The sequence below is a fragment of the Haliotis rufescens genome, unplaced genomic scaffold (genome assembly GCF_023055435.1).
Source record: "Haliotis rufescens isolate VD_foot unplaced genomic scaffold, xgHalRufe1.0.p SCAF_1, whole genome shotgun sequence".
Classification (NCBI taxonomy): Eukaryota; Metazoa; Mollusca; class Gastropoda; order Lepetellida; family Haliotidae; genus Haliotis; species Haliotis rufescens.
In genome coordinates, this window is record NW_025963779.1 from 22,851,576 (window position 1) to 22,874,093 (window position 22,518).

General features: G+C 39.4%; 1 protein-coding gene across 1 annotated transcript; it reads left to right on the forward strand.

Annotated features, from left to right (window-relative positions):
• The first annotated feature begins 11,562 nt into the window (after positions 1 to 11,562).
• Positions 11,563 to 22,137, forward strand: LOC124131589 (1,2-dihydroxy-3-keto-5-methylthiopentene dioxygenase-like). The gene is made up of 4 exons (XM_046494956.2): positions 11,563 to 11,799; positions 16,625 to 16,744; positions 17,096 to 17,275; positions 20,632 to 22,137. The coding sequence occupies exons 1-4, from the start codon at positions 11,677 to 11,679 to the stop codon at positions 20,746 to 20,748; spliced, it is 540 nt and encodes a 179-aa protein (XP_046350912.1). The 5' UTR covers positions 11,563 to 11,676; the 3' UTR covers positions 20,749 to 22,137.
• Positions 22,138 to 22,518: the final 381 nt, after the last annotated feature.

The following is a 22,518-nucleotide window of genomic DNA, read 5'->3' on the forward strand; positions in this document are numbered from 1 at the left end:
TGATGCGTATTTCGAGCCTGGCTGCCTCTTATACCAAACTGTGCTTCGCATTCATCAATCAATCTGTGAATGAGAAGATTGGTTTGACAAACATGTTTGTTCTGTAGACATTAGCAAACCACCAGTGTACCTGTTTACCGGAACATACTCGTTGACAACAATAACAAAAGTCAAAACAGACGCATATTTAGTTATACATAGTAATGTAACAAAAAAATATCATATGTAAATAGGCAATTCCCAGATTTAAAAGACCATAACTTGAAACAAGTAATACAAAAAAAGCACACCTCAAAGTCAATTTTCAGTTGATTTCAATCAAGGTCAAAAACGTTCCCAGTTTGACTGGATTACCAACACCTTAGTTAACTTCATTATGACTGTTATAACACGCCTTTCCGTAATATGATGATCACGACGAAGATATCACGGTAGAGTAGACGTTTTTCAAGATGTCGGGGGCACGGGTGGCCCTGTCGTCTAAGGCGCCGCGATTCGCTGTGCAGAGTTACGTCCCTTTGGCACGCCAGAAACCTATGATTGTGGGTTCGAATCCCGGTTCGCTCCGATTGTGTTTCTAGGTTTGTCAGCACCATACCCGTGCTCGTGGGTTTCACCGAAGTGGTAAACGTCTTAGACCTGCATTACCTCGGGCTTTCCTCCCACATTAAGCTGACACGCCGCGATATAACTGTAATACTGTTAAAAGCGGCGTTAAACCCAACTCACTCACTCAAAATTTCAAGATGTCAGGGATCAACCTACACGAGTCAGTAGTGGACAATGGCTAGTATACTATCCAGGTAGGACGATACGAGAGCAGATACATATCACCATCTATGAGAAGTTTATTATGGACGGACATAAGGTACACGGTCCCTATATATATTTCTCTCATATATAAGAAAACATCATTTTAATGTGTAAGGCAGAGCATTATATAAAGAAACGTCCAAAACACAATCTGGGACACTGTGATAGTTTGAAATACTCATGTACTCAGCCATAGGCAAAATATAATGTCAAGGTATTTGCCTTTCTGTGCTCACTGAAGCAACGCTCAAGATAACAGAAGGAGTGTATGTGTGGCGTGGCGTGGCGTGGTTGGCTTGGTTTGACATAGTTCGTCAATTATAGAAAGCATACTTTGGGGAAAGTGTATGGATACTAATAATAAAGGTTTCTGGAAGTATAGGTTTATGAGTCTCTAGCGTATAATGTTATTATAACGAAAGTTTGGGAATCAGCTTGCTTAGCAGAGGTACCACTATACACGACAAACCCACACAACAACACAAGACCTGATGCCTTAGTCGCATATCCACCGATGCCGGGAAAGATTAGTTTACGATGCCCGAAATGGCTGAAAATCGGGCAAATTGAGAGATACCCGACGGGGCGCCGGACGATCATCTGTGAGCATTGGCCATGGTTTTGACATCGGGAACACCCCGGTGGACACATCGGAAGAAAATAACTCGAAGTTGTTTTCTTGCGGCGACCGCTTGTCCACACCCCCATCGGTAATGGATCTGTCACACATCTTCCGGCAGCCCATCAGTGACCTTCCACGCACCTGCCTGACGGCGATGGATCGGACAGATATTTAGTGAGCATGTGTGGTATGGTCACCGGAGGATAGCCGAAAGGTCATCTGCAGGGAATCGGTCAATACTCGGACTCGGTGACCGGACGATTAAGTCGTAAGGTGACCAACCGGAGTTCGGGCAAGCATCGAGCAGGCGTCGAGCGAAAATCTGTGGCACACCGGGGCATCGATAAAACCCACCGATGGCCCCACATCGTCCGGCGACCGTTGTATTTGTGACATGAGTGAATAAACAGTCAGTTTATTAGACAGCCACAGAATGTCTGACTGTCTGTCGCCCGTATTTATAGCTACTACATATAATCTCATTGACTGATTAAAATGACGATAAAGTTGTTATCGCGAACTTTAGTGGCTTTATGAAGACAGAATTATAAAATTTAGTTTGACCGATGCATTGATGATAAGGCATGGGTGTTTATGAGTGAAGTTTAGTAAGAATAATAGTTTATCAGTTGTTGATATGCAGCGAATGTATACGTGGTAGGGTTATTTGACGAGGGTGGATGATAAACAGCTGTAGATACAGGTACAGATATTAACGTCTTAAGCCCCTTTCTCACATTCACGAATCTGAACACGAATGAACACGAGTTAACGTTTTTCCTTAAATCGTGTTAGAACGTATGAAGGTCGCGCACTCATTCGTGTTCATTCGTGTTAAGTCGTGTTTGGTCGTATGACAGTCGTATTGGGGTCGTGTTAAATGAGGTTAAATCGTGTCGTATCGTATGAATATCTTATGACGGTCGTATGAGTGTCGTATTCAGTCGTATGAAGGTCGTATGAGGGTCGTATGAGGGTCGTTTTTGGTCGTATGAGGGTCGTGTCTGGTTAAGAAATTTGCATAAACCACAAGGTCGAGCACGAATCAACACGATTTTTCAACTTTTCTTAAATCGTGTTCGCAATTTCTTAAATCGTGTATGTGAGATAGGGGCTTTACATTTGTTTGCTAAACTCTATCTGACCTGCACCATGAGAATTGCGGGTCCTGTCTGATATGCGTTATCGGGTTGACCCTTGGCAGTCTAAAGACAATGGAACGTGGTCGTTAGTTGTAATATTCCCTTATTTCACAATTACCAATTCTTAATATGTGGCATTTAACGTGATAAAATATTTGTCAAACTTTGTTCATTTTCCCCATGTTAATAAAGTTATTAGCGCTTGAGAACCAACTGCAGAGTAAGATCATATCACAAGCGTCTTGCCAATAAATAAAACTAAAAATAATTATGCTTCCAGTTGAATATTAGAGGGAAAGCGTTCAGATGCATTTAACGTACGTTTGTGTGTAAACATATATTCCACGTTCGCAATCACTTTAAATAGGAAGATATATTTCTAGGTACAGTAAACACCAATAGTTATATCAAAGGTGAATCATTTTTGGCGCATTTGACAACGTATTTGAAGCGCGAAGGCGGTATCTAACAGGAACGAGTGTGGCAATGTATTCATAACTCGCTTAAAATTTGGACATTACCTAAATTCTGCTTTGTAAAAAGACGTCGCTGCTATAAGAATGTAATATTTGAGATGAGGATGACATTCCAACGACTGTCCACTTGGTCCAAGGGGGCCTACTCTCATTTGTAGTTTAAGGTCATCAGACGCCGCGTTAAGAATGTCGCGATGATGCTTTGCCATACTGTTATGTTTTTTAGTGATCCTCTGAGTGAGTGAGTGAATGAGTTTGGTTTTACACCGCTTTTAGCAATATTACAGCAATATCAAAGCAAAATTTGTCTCAACACTCCCACCTAGTCACCTTGAAAACAGTTCGGTCAATATTTGTTGCTGGGTATTTCAAGTGAAATCATAATTCTATCCAACCTTCTTCATTTGTAATTGGGTGAGTGAGTGAGTATGGTTTTACGCCGCTTTTAGCAATATTCCAACAATATCACGGCAGGGGACACCAGAAATGGGCTTCACACATTGTACCCATGTCGGGAATCGAACCCGGATCTTCGGCGTGACGAGCGAACGCTTTAACCACTAGGCTACCCGACCGCCCCAGTGATGCTCTGAACGTTTGTGATGCCACAATGCTTGCAACATTTAGGTACAAAACTTGCGGGCCCTTATACTTATATTCCAAACGTATTGTTCGCGACCCTTGCAATAGATCATAGCTATGCAACTGCGGGGCGGTCGGGTAGCCTTGTGGTTAAAGCGTTCGCTTGTCACGCCGAAGACCTGGGTTCGATTCCCGACATGGGTACAATGTGTGAAGCCCATTTCTGGTGTCCCCCGCCGTGATATTGCTGGAATATTGCTAAAAGCGGCGTAAAACCATACTCGCTCACTCGCTAGCTATGCAACTGCAACACGTTCAAATAAAATATGTCTTTACTGCGAGTTTTGAGGTGCATGCGTGATATCTGCGTATTGCTGGAGGTTCGTGAACATTAACATCAGTAGTGTCTGTCGGGAGTAGGTAATCGGCCTTGGAGCAGAGTAAACGTGTACGCTTTGTTTGTTGTTTTACGCCGCACTCAGCACTATTCCAACTATATGACGGCGGTATGTAAATAATCGAGTCTGGACAAGACAATCCAGTCATTGACAGCATGAACATCAATCTTGCAATTTTATCTATCGTTCTGAAACCGGAAGCACGTACCGCGTCTCACACATCGAGGCAAAATATGCAAAGGTTTATCAAACTACCGTCGCTTAATCACGAAAAAAGATTAATCAGAGATTACGTAATTTATATTCTATCGTCAACTGTTTACTATGTTTGTCCTGGGCAGCAGTCTCCACTCCGATGTTTGATATCTGTTTGTGAGTGCCGCAGGTGCGTGACATGTTGGAAGTCTAAATCCGAAATCGTAATGCTTGGGTTCCACTGTCGATTTATTTCGAAATATTTTCTGACAACAACGGCGGCGGGGAGTGATATAACATATTGATATGGGATAATAATAACTACATTATTTTGTAACTGGTCTAACATTACAAAAAGAACAATTTAGAATATTAAAGATGTTGAAAACTTTGTCTGAGAACCTCCCGTCCTCTGAACCGATTAAAATTTTGGTACACGATGACTGGATGGAGGGTGTAAATATATACAGGATCTGTATGTGATTTTGTTCCCAAAACAAATTAAATTGTACCAAAAAAATTTGTGAATTTGTACCTAAGAAAATAAGACAATAGATCTATAATTATATTAATTTCATGTTTTCATGTAGATGAGCAGAACACATAATAAAATATTTCATCAAGTTCATAATATGAAAATGACTGTGATCCTTGAAACTGATAGTTTGGTTTTGATAGAAAATTTACGTTTTGTCACTGAAGAAGAGTCCAGTTAAGTTGGTTAAACCTAAGTTAAAATGTATTTTTTATATAGGAAAGTGATAGTAAGTTAACTTTAAGACACAAAAATTAATGTATCGCTTTGAATTTATTCTAGTTAGATCTACCATATCACATACCCATTTGGATACCAAAATACTAGAGATTTCGGGTACAAAAGTCACTACTGTACATTTCAACTGGTTTTCGTGAATCAGTGGGATAAAAAAACCTCGTCCCAATGATTCCTTTTCACATGCTAAGACAAGAATTTGTTTTACTAACAGAACAGGCAGATCTGCACGGCTCACGTTTTGTCCTACAAATATTGAAAAATGTGAAATGTGGACACCTCAGAAATGAGGGCTTTTAAAGTTATAATTCTACCTAACTTGTCACATGGTTTGATTTAGGTCTATTAAAGAAAAGTCCTTATGAAAATCTTTTATTTAATGTTTATGACACTGACAATTTCTGGCACTTAACTAAAGTGTATTCAAGCAAAGACAAATATGTTTTTGATTAAAAATATGACTTTCCTTTATAATTCTTGTTTCATGGTGACAGGGCAACTTTTATACACAATAGCTCAGGAAGTTGTGATACTGTGATATTGCATACAAAAGAAAAACAGTACCTGTATGTATAAAATAGACCACACAAGGTGAACTAAAGTCATGGGGCGTGGCTGACTGGAAAAAATACATCTGGCAAGGGTAGTAAACGTGTACAGGTACATTTCTTTTCACTCCAACCAGATGACCGAGACAAACAGAACGTGATAAGGACCTTTTCTGACTGGATATTCTTAAACCCATCAAATGTTCAAGGATGTCAGATCCAAAGTTGGTGATGATCTGCATTTATGTTCATTTTTTTATACATCACACTGACTGATAGACGAAAACCTGTTGGCCACAGTCCACAATGGTTCATGTTCCTTCAGGGACACGAGGCTCACTGTCAGACATCCGAGCATACTGTAACAAACCTGGAAAGTCCTGCCAGACTAATTACACATTATTTCATTGGTGAGAACCCAGAAAAAAATACATGCATTAGGTCATTCGTCACCACTCGCCCCTTTCCGTAACCTGCAAGAAGACTCGTCCCCCTATCGATGAATGTTATGTGCGAAAATACGACAAAACAATCAGAAGGCGCGTATGATTTTAAGTTCTTCGTCAAAGAATCCCTCAGAAATGATTTTGGATTTTACGTATGTCTTGCATCTAAAAATATACCCAAGACACAGATAAATGAGTTCAATCATACTGTATAATTCCGCACTTCCAAATGTGCTTTAAATTGCATCTGAAATATATATAATATATGGGGAAATAATATGTGAACCATTACGCAACGAGTTGACAACTGTTTTAGGTATGCCTGTTTGCGCTAAGACGAACCCGGTCGCAAAAAATGGCCATGAGCGGGGCACGGGTCGCTATTCGGCTTGTCCCGGAATAACACGAGTTGGTCACGAATGGCATAAGGTCGGATATTTCCATGTACTTTTCTCCAACAGAACAGAACTTCAAGAATTGTCAATATGCCCTATTTCTTTTTCAAAAGATACCATTTTCATTTAAACATATGGCTAATTTACAAGCGTATGTGCCACACTGGTTCTTGTGATTAACGTTCGCTCGTCACGCCGAAGACCCGGGTTCGATTCCCGACATGGGTACAATGTGTGAAGCCCATTTCTGGTGTTCCCCGCCGTGATATTGCTGGGATATTGCTAAAACCATACTCACTCACTCACTCACTCACTCTTGTGATTAAACAAACAAATATTTCATGTACTGTTACAAGTAATTAATGTATCATATTCCTATTACAAATATATTTTAGAATTGTTTTATTTGGAAACAAATGGAAACGAATGCACAAGATTAATGTCCACATGAGTTAAGTATTTATATGTTAGGTATCTGATCAACTTAGTCATTATTCATGGAATACTAAAATTAAACGACATCAAATAGTTACTTATTCACATAATTGATGTTCAGAGTGAAAGATAATAATTGCAGAATAAATTATCTTTAAACTGAAGATAATCATTGAATCATCAGTAACACTGGGCTGATCCACTGCCCAATATTAAGTGTCCATACACACAATCATTGTGGAAAAAATATCTACAAAATATAAAAATATAACTTAAAATTTCAAAACCTGTAAACAGCTGTAAATAATTAAACAATTATAAATCTATTATCAATACGCAATCAGGGCGGTCTTCATATTTTGGGAATACATTTCGAAATGCTTCGTGAAATTGTTCTAAAATCATGCTAGAATCTATTAATGTATTATGAAAGCAACACTGTCCCAAATGTAATTTGTAACTAACAGCGAAAATATGTAGCATTTTATTGCTTATATATATCCTATCATATTCAAAAACGCAGGAATGTTATTGTGAAACACATTTTGTCAAGCCCATTTCGCGCACCTGTTGCAGAGGCCCGGGAGATCTTGCTGATCGACAATATCCATAGACGTATTGCGTGGGACACACTTATTACAGTGAAACTTATCAGCGTGTATATCGCAGAAATATGAATCATGTCCATTTATATTCACCGTAACATTGAATGGTGATTCTTAATATCAACAAAGGTTCAAGTGAAAGATACCGAGAAACTTGCATGTAGCATGTTGATTTATCGTCTACCGTTTCCGAGTCACGGGAGCATGCAAAGTCAAACGGATTGAATAATAACCCAATTATATCGTCAGTCACATTTTTATTTCATATTAGTGGTGATTACTGATACTATGTATTGACTTATGTTTTTGCTGCATGTGAAAGGCGAAATATACTCAACAACAAAAGTTCCTGTGACACCAATATTTTAGCGTATTTTTCAAACAAGTAAAGTTTGGTTGTCAATATTGTAGTACATGTATAGAATCAAGTCCCAAAAACGCAGCTGCTACAGAAAAGCATGCATTCCATACAAAAGTTGACTTTTATGCAAGCCCCATGCATTTTATTACCCATGAATGGGTATAAAAACATGTGCGTTAACGGGATTCCATATGCATTGTTTAGCATCGTGCTGACAACAACCACTAAAAAAACAACAAAATTACGCAATTATTCAACATTACGAGATGTCACGCCTGTCCGAAAATAAGCGTCTGCGAGCCATTGGTATGCTTGAAGCAAGATCGAGTCAACGTGATGTTGCAAGACAATTTAACGTCAACAGAAACACCATTTGGTATTTATGGCAACGTTGGCAACAGACGAATGCAGTCAGAACCCATCCTCGGAGTGGCACACCACGCGTAACCAATAATCGACAAGACAACTGGATTCGAACAACACACCTACGAAATCGATTCCAGCCAGTAACAGTGACTGCAAGAAGCATACCTGGCATTCGACGAATATCTTCACAAACCGTACGTCGTCGCCTCAGATGTGCAGGGATTGTCGCCAAAAGACCCGCCAGACGTACCATTTTGACAGGAAACCACCGTCAAGCACGTCGTGGTGCAGACAGCGTCTAAGCTGGACGGCCATGCAATTGGGATAAGTTCTATTCACTGACGAGTCTCGCTTTCACCTCAGCCACAGCGATGGACGGATTCGAGTGTACCGACGTCGAGGTGAACGTTACGTCAATCATTGTGTGATGGAAGAAGATCGGTTGGGGGGCGGCAGCGTTATGGTATGGGGTTGGGTTACAGCAAGACAGGGGACCCGTTTTATAGTGGTAGAGGGAAATCTCAATGGACAGCGCTACCGCGACGAGATCATCGGCCCTGTTGTTCTACCGTTTTTGCGACGTCATGGCCCAGGCATTACCTTTCAACATGACAGGTGTGGTGTGGTTGAGGTAGTTGAGGTGCTTGATGTGAGATGGCCATTGTCCAAAGACCGGTGAATTCTTGCACATAAGGATTGTTTAAAATCTTAGATTGTTCTGTCACTATTTGCAAATAGGCTATTCGTAAATGATAAAACACGCCTGTGAGGTTTTGGTTGAGGTCCAAGGGCTTTTCCTGACCCAAACTGTTTAACCAAAATCTAGGAAAACTTTTAGACTGTGTAAATGCAAGAAATACCAGAAATAATACTCACTAGGCTACAGATGAGGTCGCAGGTTCGATCCAAACGAAATATAACTAACGTAGCATCAGTTGTTTCTGTACATTTCCTAAAGACATAACTGTTATATGTTTGCTATGTATAGATTGAGTTCAAATGAAGAATAAACCGAGGGAGATCCCTGCAGATCGAGGGACTTTCTACAGAATATCCCTGGTTGAGGGTGACTTTGGCTTTGTACAGAATATCCCTGGTTGAGGTTGGCTTTGTACAGAATATTCTTGGTTGAGGGCAATCTCATTAAAATCAGATCTTAGTTCTCTCTACCGCTAAACAAAGATCTAAGGACATCCCATTACGGGTCACGTCTGACCGACCTTTTCCGAACTTTGACCGACCAATGGAATGACTGACATGAAGTCGACATCATCCCTGGGTGAGGAGGACTTTGTGCAGAATGCCCCTGGGTGAGGTTGGCCTTGTACAGAATATCCCTGGGTGAGGGTGGCTTTATACAGAATATCCCTGGGTGAGGGTGGCTTTGTGCAGAATATCCCTGGGTGAGGGTGGCTTTATACAGAATATCCCTGGGTGAGGTTGGCTTTGTACAGAATACCCCTGGGTGAGGGTGGCTTTGTGCAGAATATCCCTGGGTGAGGGTGATTTTGTGCAGAATATCCCTGGGTGAGGTTGGCTTTGTACAGAATATCCCTGGGTGAGGGTGGCTTTGTACAGAATATCCCTGGGTGAGGGTGATTTTGTGCAGAATATCCCTGGGTGAGGTTGGCTTTGTACAGAATATCCCTGGGTGAGGGTGACTTTGTACAGAATATCCCTGGGTGAGGTTGGCTTTGTACAGAATATCCCTGAGTGAGGTTGGCTTTGTACAGAATATCCCTGGGTGAGGGTGACTTTGTACAGAATATCCCTGGGTGAGAGTGACTCTGTACAGAATATCCCTGGGTGCGGGTGACTCTGTACAGAATACCCCTGGGTGAGGGTGACTTTGTACATAATACCCTGGGTGAATGTGGCTTTGTACAGAATACCCCTGGGTGAGGGTGACTTTGTACAGAATACCCCTTGGTGAGAGTGACTTTGTACAGGAAATCCCTAGGTGAGGGTGGCTTTGTACAGAAAATCCCTAGGTAAGGGTGACTTTGTGCAGAATATCCCTGGGTGAGGGTGACTCTGTACAGAATGTCCCTCGGTTCCTCTTCACTTGTGCGTTCCGAATGCATGAAAACCTCTCTACACATTTTGAAACAATATATATATTTTGTTGTTTTGGCTGCATTTTGTTTGCTATCCTGTTTAGGGTACTTAATACATTATTTACATTGTATAATGGGGAGTGATCCATCAAGCTCGTGTTCAGCTCAAAAACGGCGGTACTTGCAATTAAATACTTCACTTTGTTTCCTTTGGCAATGGATATGCCAGCAGACTCATTTTAAATCATCAGGGTAAGTTGAGGATAACTACATATTGGGATTGTCCTGGACAAACATGGGCAGTGAAAAGTATCGAAGTCAATCAAATTAAGCCAGGTGGAGTGAGTGCGCTGGGTTTAACGCCGCTTTTAACAGTATTCCAGTTATATCACGGCGTGTCAGTTTAATGTGGGAGGAAAGCCCGAAGTGATGCAGGTCTCAGACGTTTACCACTTCGGTGAAACCCACGAGCACGGGTATGGTGCTGACAAACCTAGAAACATAATCGGGGCGAACCGGGATTCGAACCCACAATCATAGGTTTCTGGCGTGCCTAAGGGACGCAACTTTGCACAGCGAATCGCCGCCTTAGATGACTGGGCCACCCATGGTGGAGGTTCGGATCGAAGAGATATCTAAAATCCTGTTTTAATAAAGTTTGTTGAGCGATGAATTAGTTCAGCATTTAGGGACTGGTGATTTATTATATGGAGGTGGGGTTGGGGGCGTGAGATTGACCTGAGGACAGCTAGTAACATTTTTTATGCCCCACCCCTCTCTCTATATCAAATGAGCATGCAGTCCTTATAAAACGTTTACATTTAAAAACATATTATTTGAAAATAAAATAGAACTGTGTCATATTTCTATGGGCCCACCATAAACGGAACTCTCCCCATTATATGTTTGCGATTAACCGCCGGGGATAAAGAGCACATGTATCTGAAAGAAATATAAGCCCGATGGTTAATCGAGGAACCACGGTAATTGCCCTGTGCTTGGTTTTTAATAGATTAATAATTGTCACTTCAAACCCCATCTTTATTAGGGTTAGACCAGAAGTAATAAGTCTATCGGTGTTTTTCAGTCGGCTGTTCAAATGGGTTAACCCTCACATCAATTCATCCAACCTTGACGTGCCTGATTCGTGACCAACTCGTGTCATTCCCTCTTGGCAGATTGCACTATCGGCTTGTCCCGGAATAACACGAGTTGGTCACGAATGTATCAGTAGCGACATAAACCCGAGTTTACCCGAGCGGTGTCATTCCTAAGCTGGTTCCCGGCTCCCTATGCGCGTCTTCAACTTGCGTATATTGTGATATTAGAGACGGGGCTGGTTACGGAAAGTGTCGAGTGGTGACGAATGGGCCCGATTTTCCACATGTGACGGATTACATGAATCAAAACAGATCCATATTCCTGCACAACGCATTTGATCGTCTAAACTAACAGCAGTTAAAATGGTGAGGGCGTGGTTTATGGACAGTTCTGACACTGATCAGCGTCAGCCCCACATGCAGGAACCTCCGCAGTTTGTCGACTTAGCTACGCTCAGAGAGCTGGCTGGTGTCGAATACTACCAGGTAAGTCGTCCCTCCCGTGATGAATGACCCAATTGAAAAAATGACACGTTTCCACTCTTTTTTATATTATACAAATATAAATTTTAACATTATTTAGGGACTGGTCATGTAATGTAGGGAGGGGGTGGCATGAAAAAGTGTGACATGTATTTTGGTGGGGATTAAACATGATACAGTCCAATATCATGTTTAATTGTCACCCCACACCAACCCCTAAAATGAAAAATGTCCTGTCCCCCAAAAGGGGATGAGTAAAGGCTACTAGAGCTGGGGATGGAATGGGGTATTGTGCCAGGACATTGCAGTTGAATGACAGACACCTAGACACACTGTGGGGGTGTTATGGTGTCAATAACGGCGTAGAAGAAGGTGCAGAGTGCCCATGGAAAGCCTCTTTGAAAGTTCAAGGCCATGTGTTGTTGACCTGCTGTATGTTCAGCGAAGCAGATGACCCACCTTGATATTGCTATACAGGTATAGTGGCAGGACATTGCAGTTGAATGACAGACACCTAGACACACTGGGAGAATTTTGACTGCTGTTAGGGGTACTCTGTAAAATGGATGAAATAAAACTGATTCACATGGGTTTGAAGTATGACCTATAGAAGATGTTCTGATATTGAGCAGCATTCTCTCCATGTAGGACCTGGTCATGCACCAGTGAAGACATGAGTCAAATGTATCCGTTTTGATTTCTTTGTTGCATCTTTGTCAGACGCTTTTCTCTCAAAGTGAGGTAATGAAAAATGAGGTTTCCAGGGTGCTACCTCGGCCACTTAAATTCTTCTTGCCACACCCTGCTTCCTGGGGATGATGTAGCTCTTTCAAATTATTTATTTATGAAGGAGTATTTCCAATGTTATATTATGTCCTCAGATTGCATGACCTTCTTACACTCCATATACAACTAGATGATGTGAAGTGCGAAAGAGTATGGCAGTACTTAAAAAGATATCATCTGGGTGACTTTTGGCCAACCCATCTTCTGGTCATCAGCACGTTACAGCTCCCTTAGACTCCGCATACCACCCTCGTCAAGCATGGGAAATTAGTTTTAGTGTCACAGCACTAACTTCCATTCCCGCTTTTTCTAGATTCAATGGTACCACCTATCTCTTAGTGTCACAATTTTCACAGTCTATCGGTCGATAACAAAAAAAGAGAAATACATATCATATTGATCCATCACAGAAGTCATCGAGCTACCAATTCCACTGATCGACATCTACACACTGCCAAAACTGAAAAATATTTCTTTATCAAGAATGATGCTGATTAAGATCTGCTTATCAATCGCCTACTCAGAGATAGTTCTATCCTATGTACTTCCATCACATATCTCTTAACTTACATTATATTTATATAAAAAAATATATGCCAAAATTCCATGGTTGTAGTACCACTTTTCTCGCAGCAAACATGGAGTCTCATCTGTGGGACATGAAAACAGTCGAGGAAAACCTCATGAACATTGTTTGTCATTGATCAAAGTTCTTCTATATTTAAAAATAGAAAGTATATTATTTTTCTTATATGATATATTATTCTAAGAAATTAAACATAGATGACTATTCATCCTATTAAGTAGTTTTGTATGTTTGAACAAAGTTTGAAAAGTAGATGCTGACTGTGGCAAAATAAAATCCACAGAGCTGCTGAATGTTGCTTAAATTAGCACTGCATATTCATGGAACCTAAATGAAATTAATCTCATAATTGAAGTCTCAAGGTATGATCAGAATGTTTATTTATAAGTGTATTATTTGTTTCGCCTATAAATATTAAAAATATCCAAGAAAAACAATACAAATGTTTGTTTTGTAAAAAAATAATAGGATATGTATTATACATGGTATTATGGAACGTGTCAGATAATCTTATCAGCCCATCTTTCATAAAAAAGGTTAAGTAGCTTCATGATTTATGATTAAGACATAACAAGAGAGGATATGGTTATGGTTGTATTTCAATAGTTTGTATGTATCTAATTGCAATGCTAAATGGTTTGAAATATATGGAGATGCATGCCTTCTTACATATGTGCAGCACTGTATTGAAAAAATAGCATGCCTTCTTACATATGTGCAGCACTGTATTGAAAAAATAGCATGCCTTCTTACATATGTGCAGCACTGTATTGAAAAAATAGCATGCCTTCTTACATATGTGCAGCACTGTATTGAAAAAATAGCATGCCTTCTTACATATGTGCAGCACTGTATTGAAAAAATAGCATGCCTTCTTACATATGTGCAGCACTGTATTGAAAAAATAGCATGCCTTCTTACATATGTGCAGCACTGTATTGAAAAAATAGCATGCCTTCTTACATATGTGCAGCACTGTAGTGAAAAAATAGCATGCCTTCTTACATATGTGCAGCACTGTATTGAAAAAATAGCATGCCTTCTTACATATGTGCAGCACTGTAGTGAAAAAATAGCATGCCTTCTTACATATGTGCAGCACTGTATTGAAAAAATAGCATGCCTTCTTACATATGTGCAGCACTGTAGTGAAAAAATAGCATGCCTTCTTACATATGTGCAGCACTGTATTGAAAAAATAGCATGCCTTCTTACATATGTGCAGCACTGTAGTGAAAAAATAGCATGCCTTCTTACATATGTGCAGCACTGTATTGAAAAAATAGCATGCCTTCTTACATATGTGCAGCACTGTAGTGAAAAAATAGCATGCCTTCTTACATATGTGCAGCACTGTATTGAAAAAATAGCATGCCTTCTTACATATGTGCAGCACTGTATTGAAAAAATAGCATGCCTTCTTACCTATGTGCAGCACTGTAGTGAAAAAATAGCATGCCTTCTTACATATGTGCAGCACTGTATTGAAAAAATAGCATGCCTTCTTACCTATGTGCAGCACTGTATTGAAAAAATAGCATGCCTTCTTACCTATGTGCAGCACTGTATTGAAAAAATAGCATGCCTTCTTACATATGTGCAGCACTGTATTGAAAAAATAGCATGCCTTCTTACATATGTGCAGCACTGTAGTGAAAAAATAGCATGCCTTCTTACATATGTGCAGCACTGTATTGAAAAAATAGCATGCCTTCTTACATATGTGCAGCACTGTAGTGAAAAAATAGCATGCCTTCTTACATATGTGCAGCACTGTAGTGAAAAAATAGCATGCCTTCTTACATATGTGCAGCACTGTATTGAAAAAATAGCATGCCTTCTTACCTATGTGCAGCACTGTAGTGAAAAAATAGCATGCCTTCTTACATATGTGCAGCACTGTATTGAAAAAATAGCATGCCTTCTTACCTATGTGCAGCACTGTATTGAAAAAATAGCATGCCTTCTTACCTATGTGCAGCACTGTATTGAAAAAATAGCATGCCTTCTTACATATGTGCAGCACTGTATTGAAAAAATAGCATGCCTTCTTACATATGTGCAGCACTGTATTGAAAAAATAGCATGCCTTCTTACATATGTGCAGCACTGTATTGAAAAAATAGCATGCCTTCTTACATATGTGCAGCACTGTATTGAAAAAATAGCATGCCTTCTTACATATGTGCAGCACTGTAGTGAAAAAATAGCATGCCTTCTTACATATGTGCAGCACTGTATTGAAAAAATAGCATGCCTTCTTACATATGTGCAGCACTGTATTGAAAAAATAGCATGCCTTCTTACATATGTGCAGCACTGTAGTGAAAAAATAGCATGCCTTCTTACATATGTGCAGCACTGTAGTGAAAAAATAGCATGCCTTCTTACATATGTGCAGCACTGTATTGAAAAAATAGCATGCCTTCTTACATATGTGCAGCACTGTATTGAAAAAATAGCATGCCTTCTTACATATGTGCAGCACTGTAGTGAAAAAATAGCATGCCTTCTTACCTATGTGCAGCACTGTATTGAAAAAATAGCATGCCTTCTTACCTATGTGCAGCACTGTATTGAAAAAATAGCATGCCTTCTTACCTATGTGCAGCACTGTATTGAAAAAATAGCATGCCTTCTTACATATGTGCAGCACTGTATTGAAAAAATAGCATGCCTTCTTACATATGTGCAGCACTGTATTGAAAAAATAGCATGCCTTCTTACATATGTGCAGCACTGTATTGAAAAAATAGCATGCCTTCTTACCTATGTGCAGCACTGTATTGAAAAAATAGCATGCCTTCTTACCTATGTGCAGCACTGTATTGAAAAAATAGCATGCCTTCTTACCTATGTGCATCACTGTATTGAAAAAATAGCATGCCTTCTTACCTATGTGCAGCACTGTATTGAAAAAATAGCATGCCTTCTTACCTATGTGCAGCACTGTATTGAAAAAATAGCATGCCTTCTTACCTATGTGCATCACTGTAGTGAAAAAATAGCATGCCTTCTTACATATGTGCAGCACTGTAGTGAAAAAATAGAACTTCCTGTTTCTTTAAGAAGGTCCTCACTGTATTTCTTCAGGATTTAGTAGAAGGGAAGTAACTCTTCCTTTGCTTTGTTGTTTCTTGTAAACTGTAAGCCTTGCAAACCAGGGTCTTCTGATGACACTATGGTACAGTGTTTGAATCTGGGAACCCCTAAATCTTCCGTGCTTATCATTAAAATTAGGACAATAAACCATAGACTTTGATGCTTTATTTTGAATACTATATGATATAATGTTCAACAAAGTAGACAAAGGCGATGTATCAGCTGTATTCTTAACCAAAGGTTTTATCTATTTTTATTGTTCATTTCCCCTGCTGTCATCTTCTGAAACTGGGAATGGAGATGAGAAACTCATAATTGATGGACATTGACTCTCATCGCTTGTTTTGTCAACAGATGGATGCAGATGGTTACCTGGAGAACAGCGCCCTGAAAAAGCTCCGTGAGGATAGAGGTTATTCGTATGAAGATTTGATCGAAATTAAAAAGGATACTCTACCAAATTATGAAGTGAAGGTAAACATTTGGGTGAATCCCATTTCTTGTGTTCCCCGCCGTGATATTGCTAGAATATTGCTGTCCATTGTCCATTTTATGTTTTATCTACTAACTGCCTGATGTTTAATGTAACAGAATAATGGTTTACGATAAGGAAATGTCATTATGTGTTCTCGTCATGCCGAAAACCCGGGTTCGATTCCCGACATGGGTACAATGTGTGAAGCCCATTTCTGGTGTCCCCCGCCGTGATATTCCTGGAATATTGCTAAAAGCGGCGTAAAACCGTACTCACTCATTATGTGTTCATTTTTCAGTAAATATGCTGTTCATCATGTAAGATTATGCTTACTGTCCTTTCCACACTAGATAAAGGCTTTCTTTGAGGAGCATCTTCACTCTGATGAAGAGATTCGGCTCATCATTGATGGCAGCGGTTACTTCGATGTTCGAGATAAGGATGACAAGTGGATAAGAATCGAGTGTGTGAAGGGCGACCTCCTCATTTTGCCTGCTGGGATCTACCACAGATTCACCTTAGACACCAAGGTAATGACAGCATAGTATTCACAATCCCTTTCTCCAATATCTGTTGTCAGCCATTGCTGACATTAATGATTAAGTTTATGGCCTCTATCAAGTAATGTAACTTTGTATCCTTGTGCGCATTATCATGGTTATGTTACAAGTAATAGTGACCATAAGTTTCATCATTAATGTAAGCAATGACTGACAGGTGTTAGAGAAATCAGCGTTAGAAATTGGCACAAGTGCTATAGTCTTTGCCAAACAGCCCAATATGAGGTATCATTAGGACTTGTAGAAATTTGCTCTTTTTAAGGATTTTGCTATATGTTATCATTATAAGGACTAGTGCACTAAAGCTATTTGTTTCTATTGCTGGAAATGGATCCATTCATCCATCCATCCATCCACCTCATGTATGTTATTATCTATCCTGTTCATAACTATTTCAGAATAGCATAATTAATTGTATGCCTGAAGTAGTGGTGTAGAGCCTGTGACAACACTGGTAACATCCATTTTCAGTGTTCATGTTTTACATTGAATAGATATGCCGAGTGTTGATGGAAGATTATAATGTACTAGACCCACATACATGTACTTCACTGAAGATAAAACTGTTTATCTCTTGTCTCTATACAACCATATCTATACTGTGTTGTGTTTCCACTAGTGTTCGGGAATGATGTGACATATGTTTTATATTCCAGTACAACATGTTTGTGAAACTAATTTATATCCCGTAATTCATCATGCATACAGAGAAAAACATTAGTTATATATGCACTGGGGATTGGTAAAATGTTATCCTTAATTATTGACAATAATTGACAAATATTGAGTGCAGTACACTCTATGCGAATTGTGATGCTGTCACATTGAATGTTGGTTGGGATGGGAGTGGACTGTTCAGGTCATACGCTTGTCAGTTCTTGTATTTTATCTATTTATCTATCTACTGCAAAAAGTTACCATTATGTTACTATTTACGGTATAGAGCCTGATACAACACTTACAAAATCCTCTGTGTTTAATGTCACAAGTCCTACGGTAAAACATTTTTACTGTGTCATGATGAAATTCCATAATATATTTGACCCACTTATTCAACAGTAGAAAAGTCTGATAATCAGACAGTGTACATGCAGTAGGGTATAAGACCTGCTCCAACACATTTGACATCATCTATATTTAATGTTATAAGTCCTACTTAAATAGATTTTGTTGTGTCATGATGGAATAGCATAATATAGTTGACCCACTTTTTCAACAAATCTGATAATATGTGAGTGAACATGCAGTTCAACACTTATGTTTTAATGTTAGTGTTGACCTCCTCCGTGGTCTAGTGGTAGAGCGTCCGCCTGGAGAGCGGAAGGTCCAGGGTTTGATCCCCGGCTGCATCATACCAAAAGATGTTAAAAGATGGTACTTGTTGTTACGCTGTCTGGCGCTCGGCATTAAGGGGCTAAAACAAGGACTGGTCGGCTTGGAGTCAGTATACTGTGTCTGAGTGGGGTATTCATGTTAAACTGCGGCATGGTACCTCAGTAAGCTAGCACTATAAATCAGGATCCGTCTGGACAAGCAGCCACACACACACACACACACACACACACACACACAAACACACACACACACACACACACACACACACACACACACACACACACACACACACAGTTGCTATATAAGTGCAATAATCTTGGACGCGACGTTAAACCACATTTCACCTCACCTAATGTTAGTGTTTAGTCCTATATAATTTCAGGATATACTACCTATACTTGCATGTATACAGTTACTATTATTATTTAGGTCTGATTCGACCTATGTCTCAGGTTAAAAATAACATGAGTTTGAAAACACCTTATAAACTGGTCTTGCATACACAGCAAGACTGCAAAACGTCTATTGGAGTATGCATTGATATTGGAAATATGTGGTCCTTAAATTTTGATAAGGATGGGTTGGTTTTGCCCAGGTCTTAGCGGCAAACTATACTGTTGAGTTTTCTCTTTTTTTGTTTCATTTCAGGTTATTTTTGATAATGGATAACAAGATCAAAATTATTTCTGTAAAGTTTTGAGGCCTTGCCAACAAAAAGAAAAGAAAAGAGACAAAGAATATGCTTTTGAAAAGTGAATTTATTGTACAACACTGATGAATACTGTATACACTTATTCTTTGTCTCTTTTCTTTTCTTACTAAGTGACTTACTGAGATGAATAAAAAAATTGCAAAAATAAAATAAAAAAATAAAAATTATATCTGTGCTTGTGGGTCTCAACCAAGTTGTGACTGTGCATGTCTTCAGAGGTTTCTCCCACATTAAGCTGTCATAACTGAAATACTGTTCAAAGTGGCATTAAACCAATCTCACTAACTCACTATTTAACAATGTGTTGAACATTCAGATACTTATATTTCATCCAGTGACTTATTATGTTGTGAAACCTTTCATTTAGCTTGGGAGTTAATATATATATGGGTTTCATCAGAATGTTTTTGCGAAAATTTACATTGCCATAAATTGTATATTTATATACTTATCATATCTCACACTATGCATTTCTTACATCTTCTTTTGATCCTATGTGGAAATGCGCTTGAACAAAGTTCCAGCTTCTAAAAACAAATCACCTGAACGCATCCCAGTATCCCATGGTCGCCACCCATACAAATGGGTCACGTACTGTAATCCAATGCTTAGCGACCTGCACGACCTGATCACGTGAATACCTCTGCCACGTCGTTCTCATTCTCAGAGCTAACCAGCTAGAGGAGCAGTGATGCGGGGTTTGTCGGGAGGGCATACAGCATGTGAAATTGTATAGTATAGAAAAGTATAGAAAATAAACAATTTGATGTAAAATTTGCAAATGTCTGACACTATGCATTTACCTCACAGTTGGGCGGTGGGGCACAGTTTTTCACAGCTGTTATGGTGAAAGAGAAGCCAACTTTGTAACACATTTGGGCTTCTTTGTAGAGGAAGGCCTGTATACTGCTTCCTTAGATTTAGCCCAACTATCAATATTACCTTTTGGCATTTGTGTAGGTAAATACATTGAACAAAGGCCACAGCAGTCGCGGAGTGGTGATGAGAAAGAGAATGATGTGGCAGGGGTATTCACATGATCAGGTCCTGTAGGTCGCTATGTATGGGATTAAAGTTAGTGACCCATTTGTTTGGGTGGTGACCATGGTTATGCTTGGATGTGTTCAGGTGATTTCTTTTTAGAAGAAAGAAACATTGTTCAAGCGCGTTTCCACGTAAGAACGAAAGAAGAAATGCATAGTGTGAGATAGGATAAGTTTAAAAACTTTGAAATTATATGATATAATTCATTACTTGGTAACTTATTTATTCCTTTCAGAACTACATCAAGGCTGTGCGGTTGTTTGTTGGTGAGCCAGTGTGGACTCCCATCAACAGACCAGCAGATGACCATCCTGCACGAATCAATTACGTCAAGACAGTGGTTGCTCAGTGAACAATGGCTGGACGTCCTCCGACAGTGCTCAATTTGTAACCAAGAACAATCTATATCCACGCCTTTCTAGATTTCTATGCACAGACATTTGCAGGATAAATCATGTATGAAGAGACATCATTCCAAAATATTCTCCAATGAATAAAAGCTGAAATTGCATGGACGTTACTCTGCATTGTGACCACCAATGGTTACAACACAGCATTTGTGCTGGATCGCTGGGACTAACAGAGGCTTGAGCTGACATCCATTGCCTGTGAGGGTATCTCTCAACCAATCATCTGAATCCATCTATTTGATATCATGCAATAAATAGAAACACTGGCATGTTTTGGTGATCTGTGATAGGTGTAGTCAATTTTATGTTGAATTTGTGATAACTTGTTTTGAGAATTTGTAATGCAGGCAGCATAAATCTTGGTTGTGTTTTGCTGTTGGTAGTCAGTTCAATGGTCAGATATTTGTCCAGCCTTGTATTTTAACAACGATGTACACCATGTAGGTGTATAAATACTGTTGAATATTAATATTGATCATCAGGAACATAACATGTCAACAGATTGCCTTATCAGTCACTCTTACTTCCCTCCCTATATATATAGTTTTATATAGTTTTGATTGATTCTTTACACAATATTTAACCAGTTTAGAATGTTGCACCATTATTAAGACTGTTGTTACAGCAAGCAGCTGGGAGCTTTAGCAATGCCTAGTTATCCCATTTCATGGGTCTTACAGATCAGTGTCTGGAAAATCCTTCAGGATGTGACTGATGTTGATTAGTATTTTCATGTGAAGAATCTTCTGAGTCCTCTTGATTCCAGCAAGAACTGGCTTTCTACTGCGTGTACAATGCATAATCTGTAGTGCAAGAAACTCGCTTGATTATATATCCGAACTGGAGAGCAGTCTAAATGTTTTCATGTCAGATTAAATTCTGTATGCTTGGGAAGGGGTCTGCAAATTTTCCATCCCACAAAATGAACTGTTCTGGGTTGTCACAGTAAAAGTCAACATATAGCATCTCTAATGGCCATATCATCACTATGCAAGGAAGATTGTGCCAAGTCAAAAACCCTTTTCGGTGCGTAAGTGTTGCTCCACAACTTCTATGCATAGGTCCGATTGATTGTTCTTAAAATCATTTTTATAAAAGAAGCACAGAAATGGACCCGTTTCACAGTTAAATTTTGTGGTAGGGTGTTGGGATATGTCTCAAAGAACTTGAACTGCTACCTTGTTATTGTTTAATTCTGTTGATGAAGACTAAACTTACAGAGCAATGTAGTCGGTACATAACTGACTTTTCATTACTTATCAATAACATAACCATGATAACACCATTTACTTATTAATGCTGTTGAAATAAAAGGGTTGCTTCTCTGAAAACAGGTTTTTGATTTATGAAAATGGATGTCTTTATTTCACAAATAATCTTCATCAGAACACCACCTTTTCTCTCTGGATCATCACTCAGAAATCTCCTCTTAAGCTAAAAAAATAAATGAATTGGTTCTCAGGCAATGACTTTTGTATATATCGTGCTGGCGGCTGGTGTTTGTTGTTGTTGCTTGTTCTAACTAGTAGCCAAAGATGTATATACGTCTTTGATGTAACCAAATATACAGTTGTGTACAATCAACCAAGGAAAGGGCCTCCCAACATAAACAAGCATACAAACTCCTATTGCCGCCATGAACATAACATGAGATGCGCAGCAAAGCAGTGCACATGTAAAGGGAAGTAACTGTGTGCTATATTGGATCGCAT

What these genes read in the sequence shown, in the direction of transcription:
- LOC124131589 (XM_046494956.2), top strand. Translation starts at nt 11,677, where the DNA reads ATGGTGAGGGCGTGGTTTATGGACAGTTCTGACACTGATCAGCGTCAG. An exon ending in CTGGTGTCGAATACTACCAG is followed by an intron (nt 11,800 to 16,624) that starts GTAAGTCGTCCC and finishes TTTTGTCAACAG; the next exon opens with ATGGATGCAGATGGTTACCT. An exon ending in GATTCACCTTAGACACCAAG is followed by an intron (nt 17,276 to 20,631) that starts GTAATGACAGCA and finishes TATTCCTTTCAG; the next exon opens with AACTACATCAAGGCTGTGCG.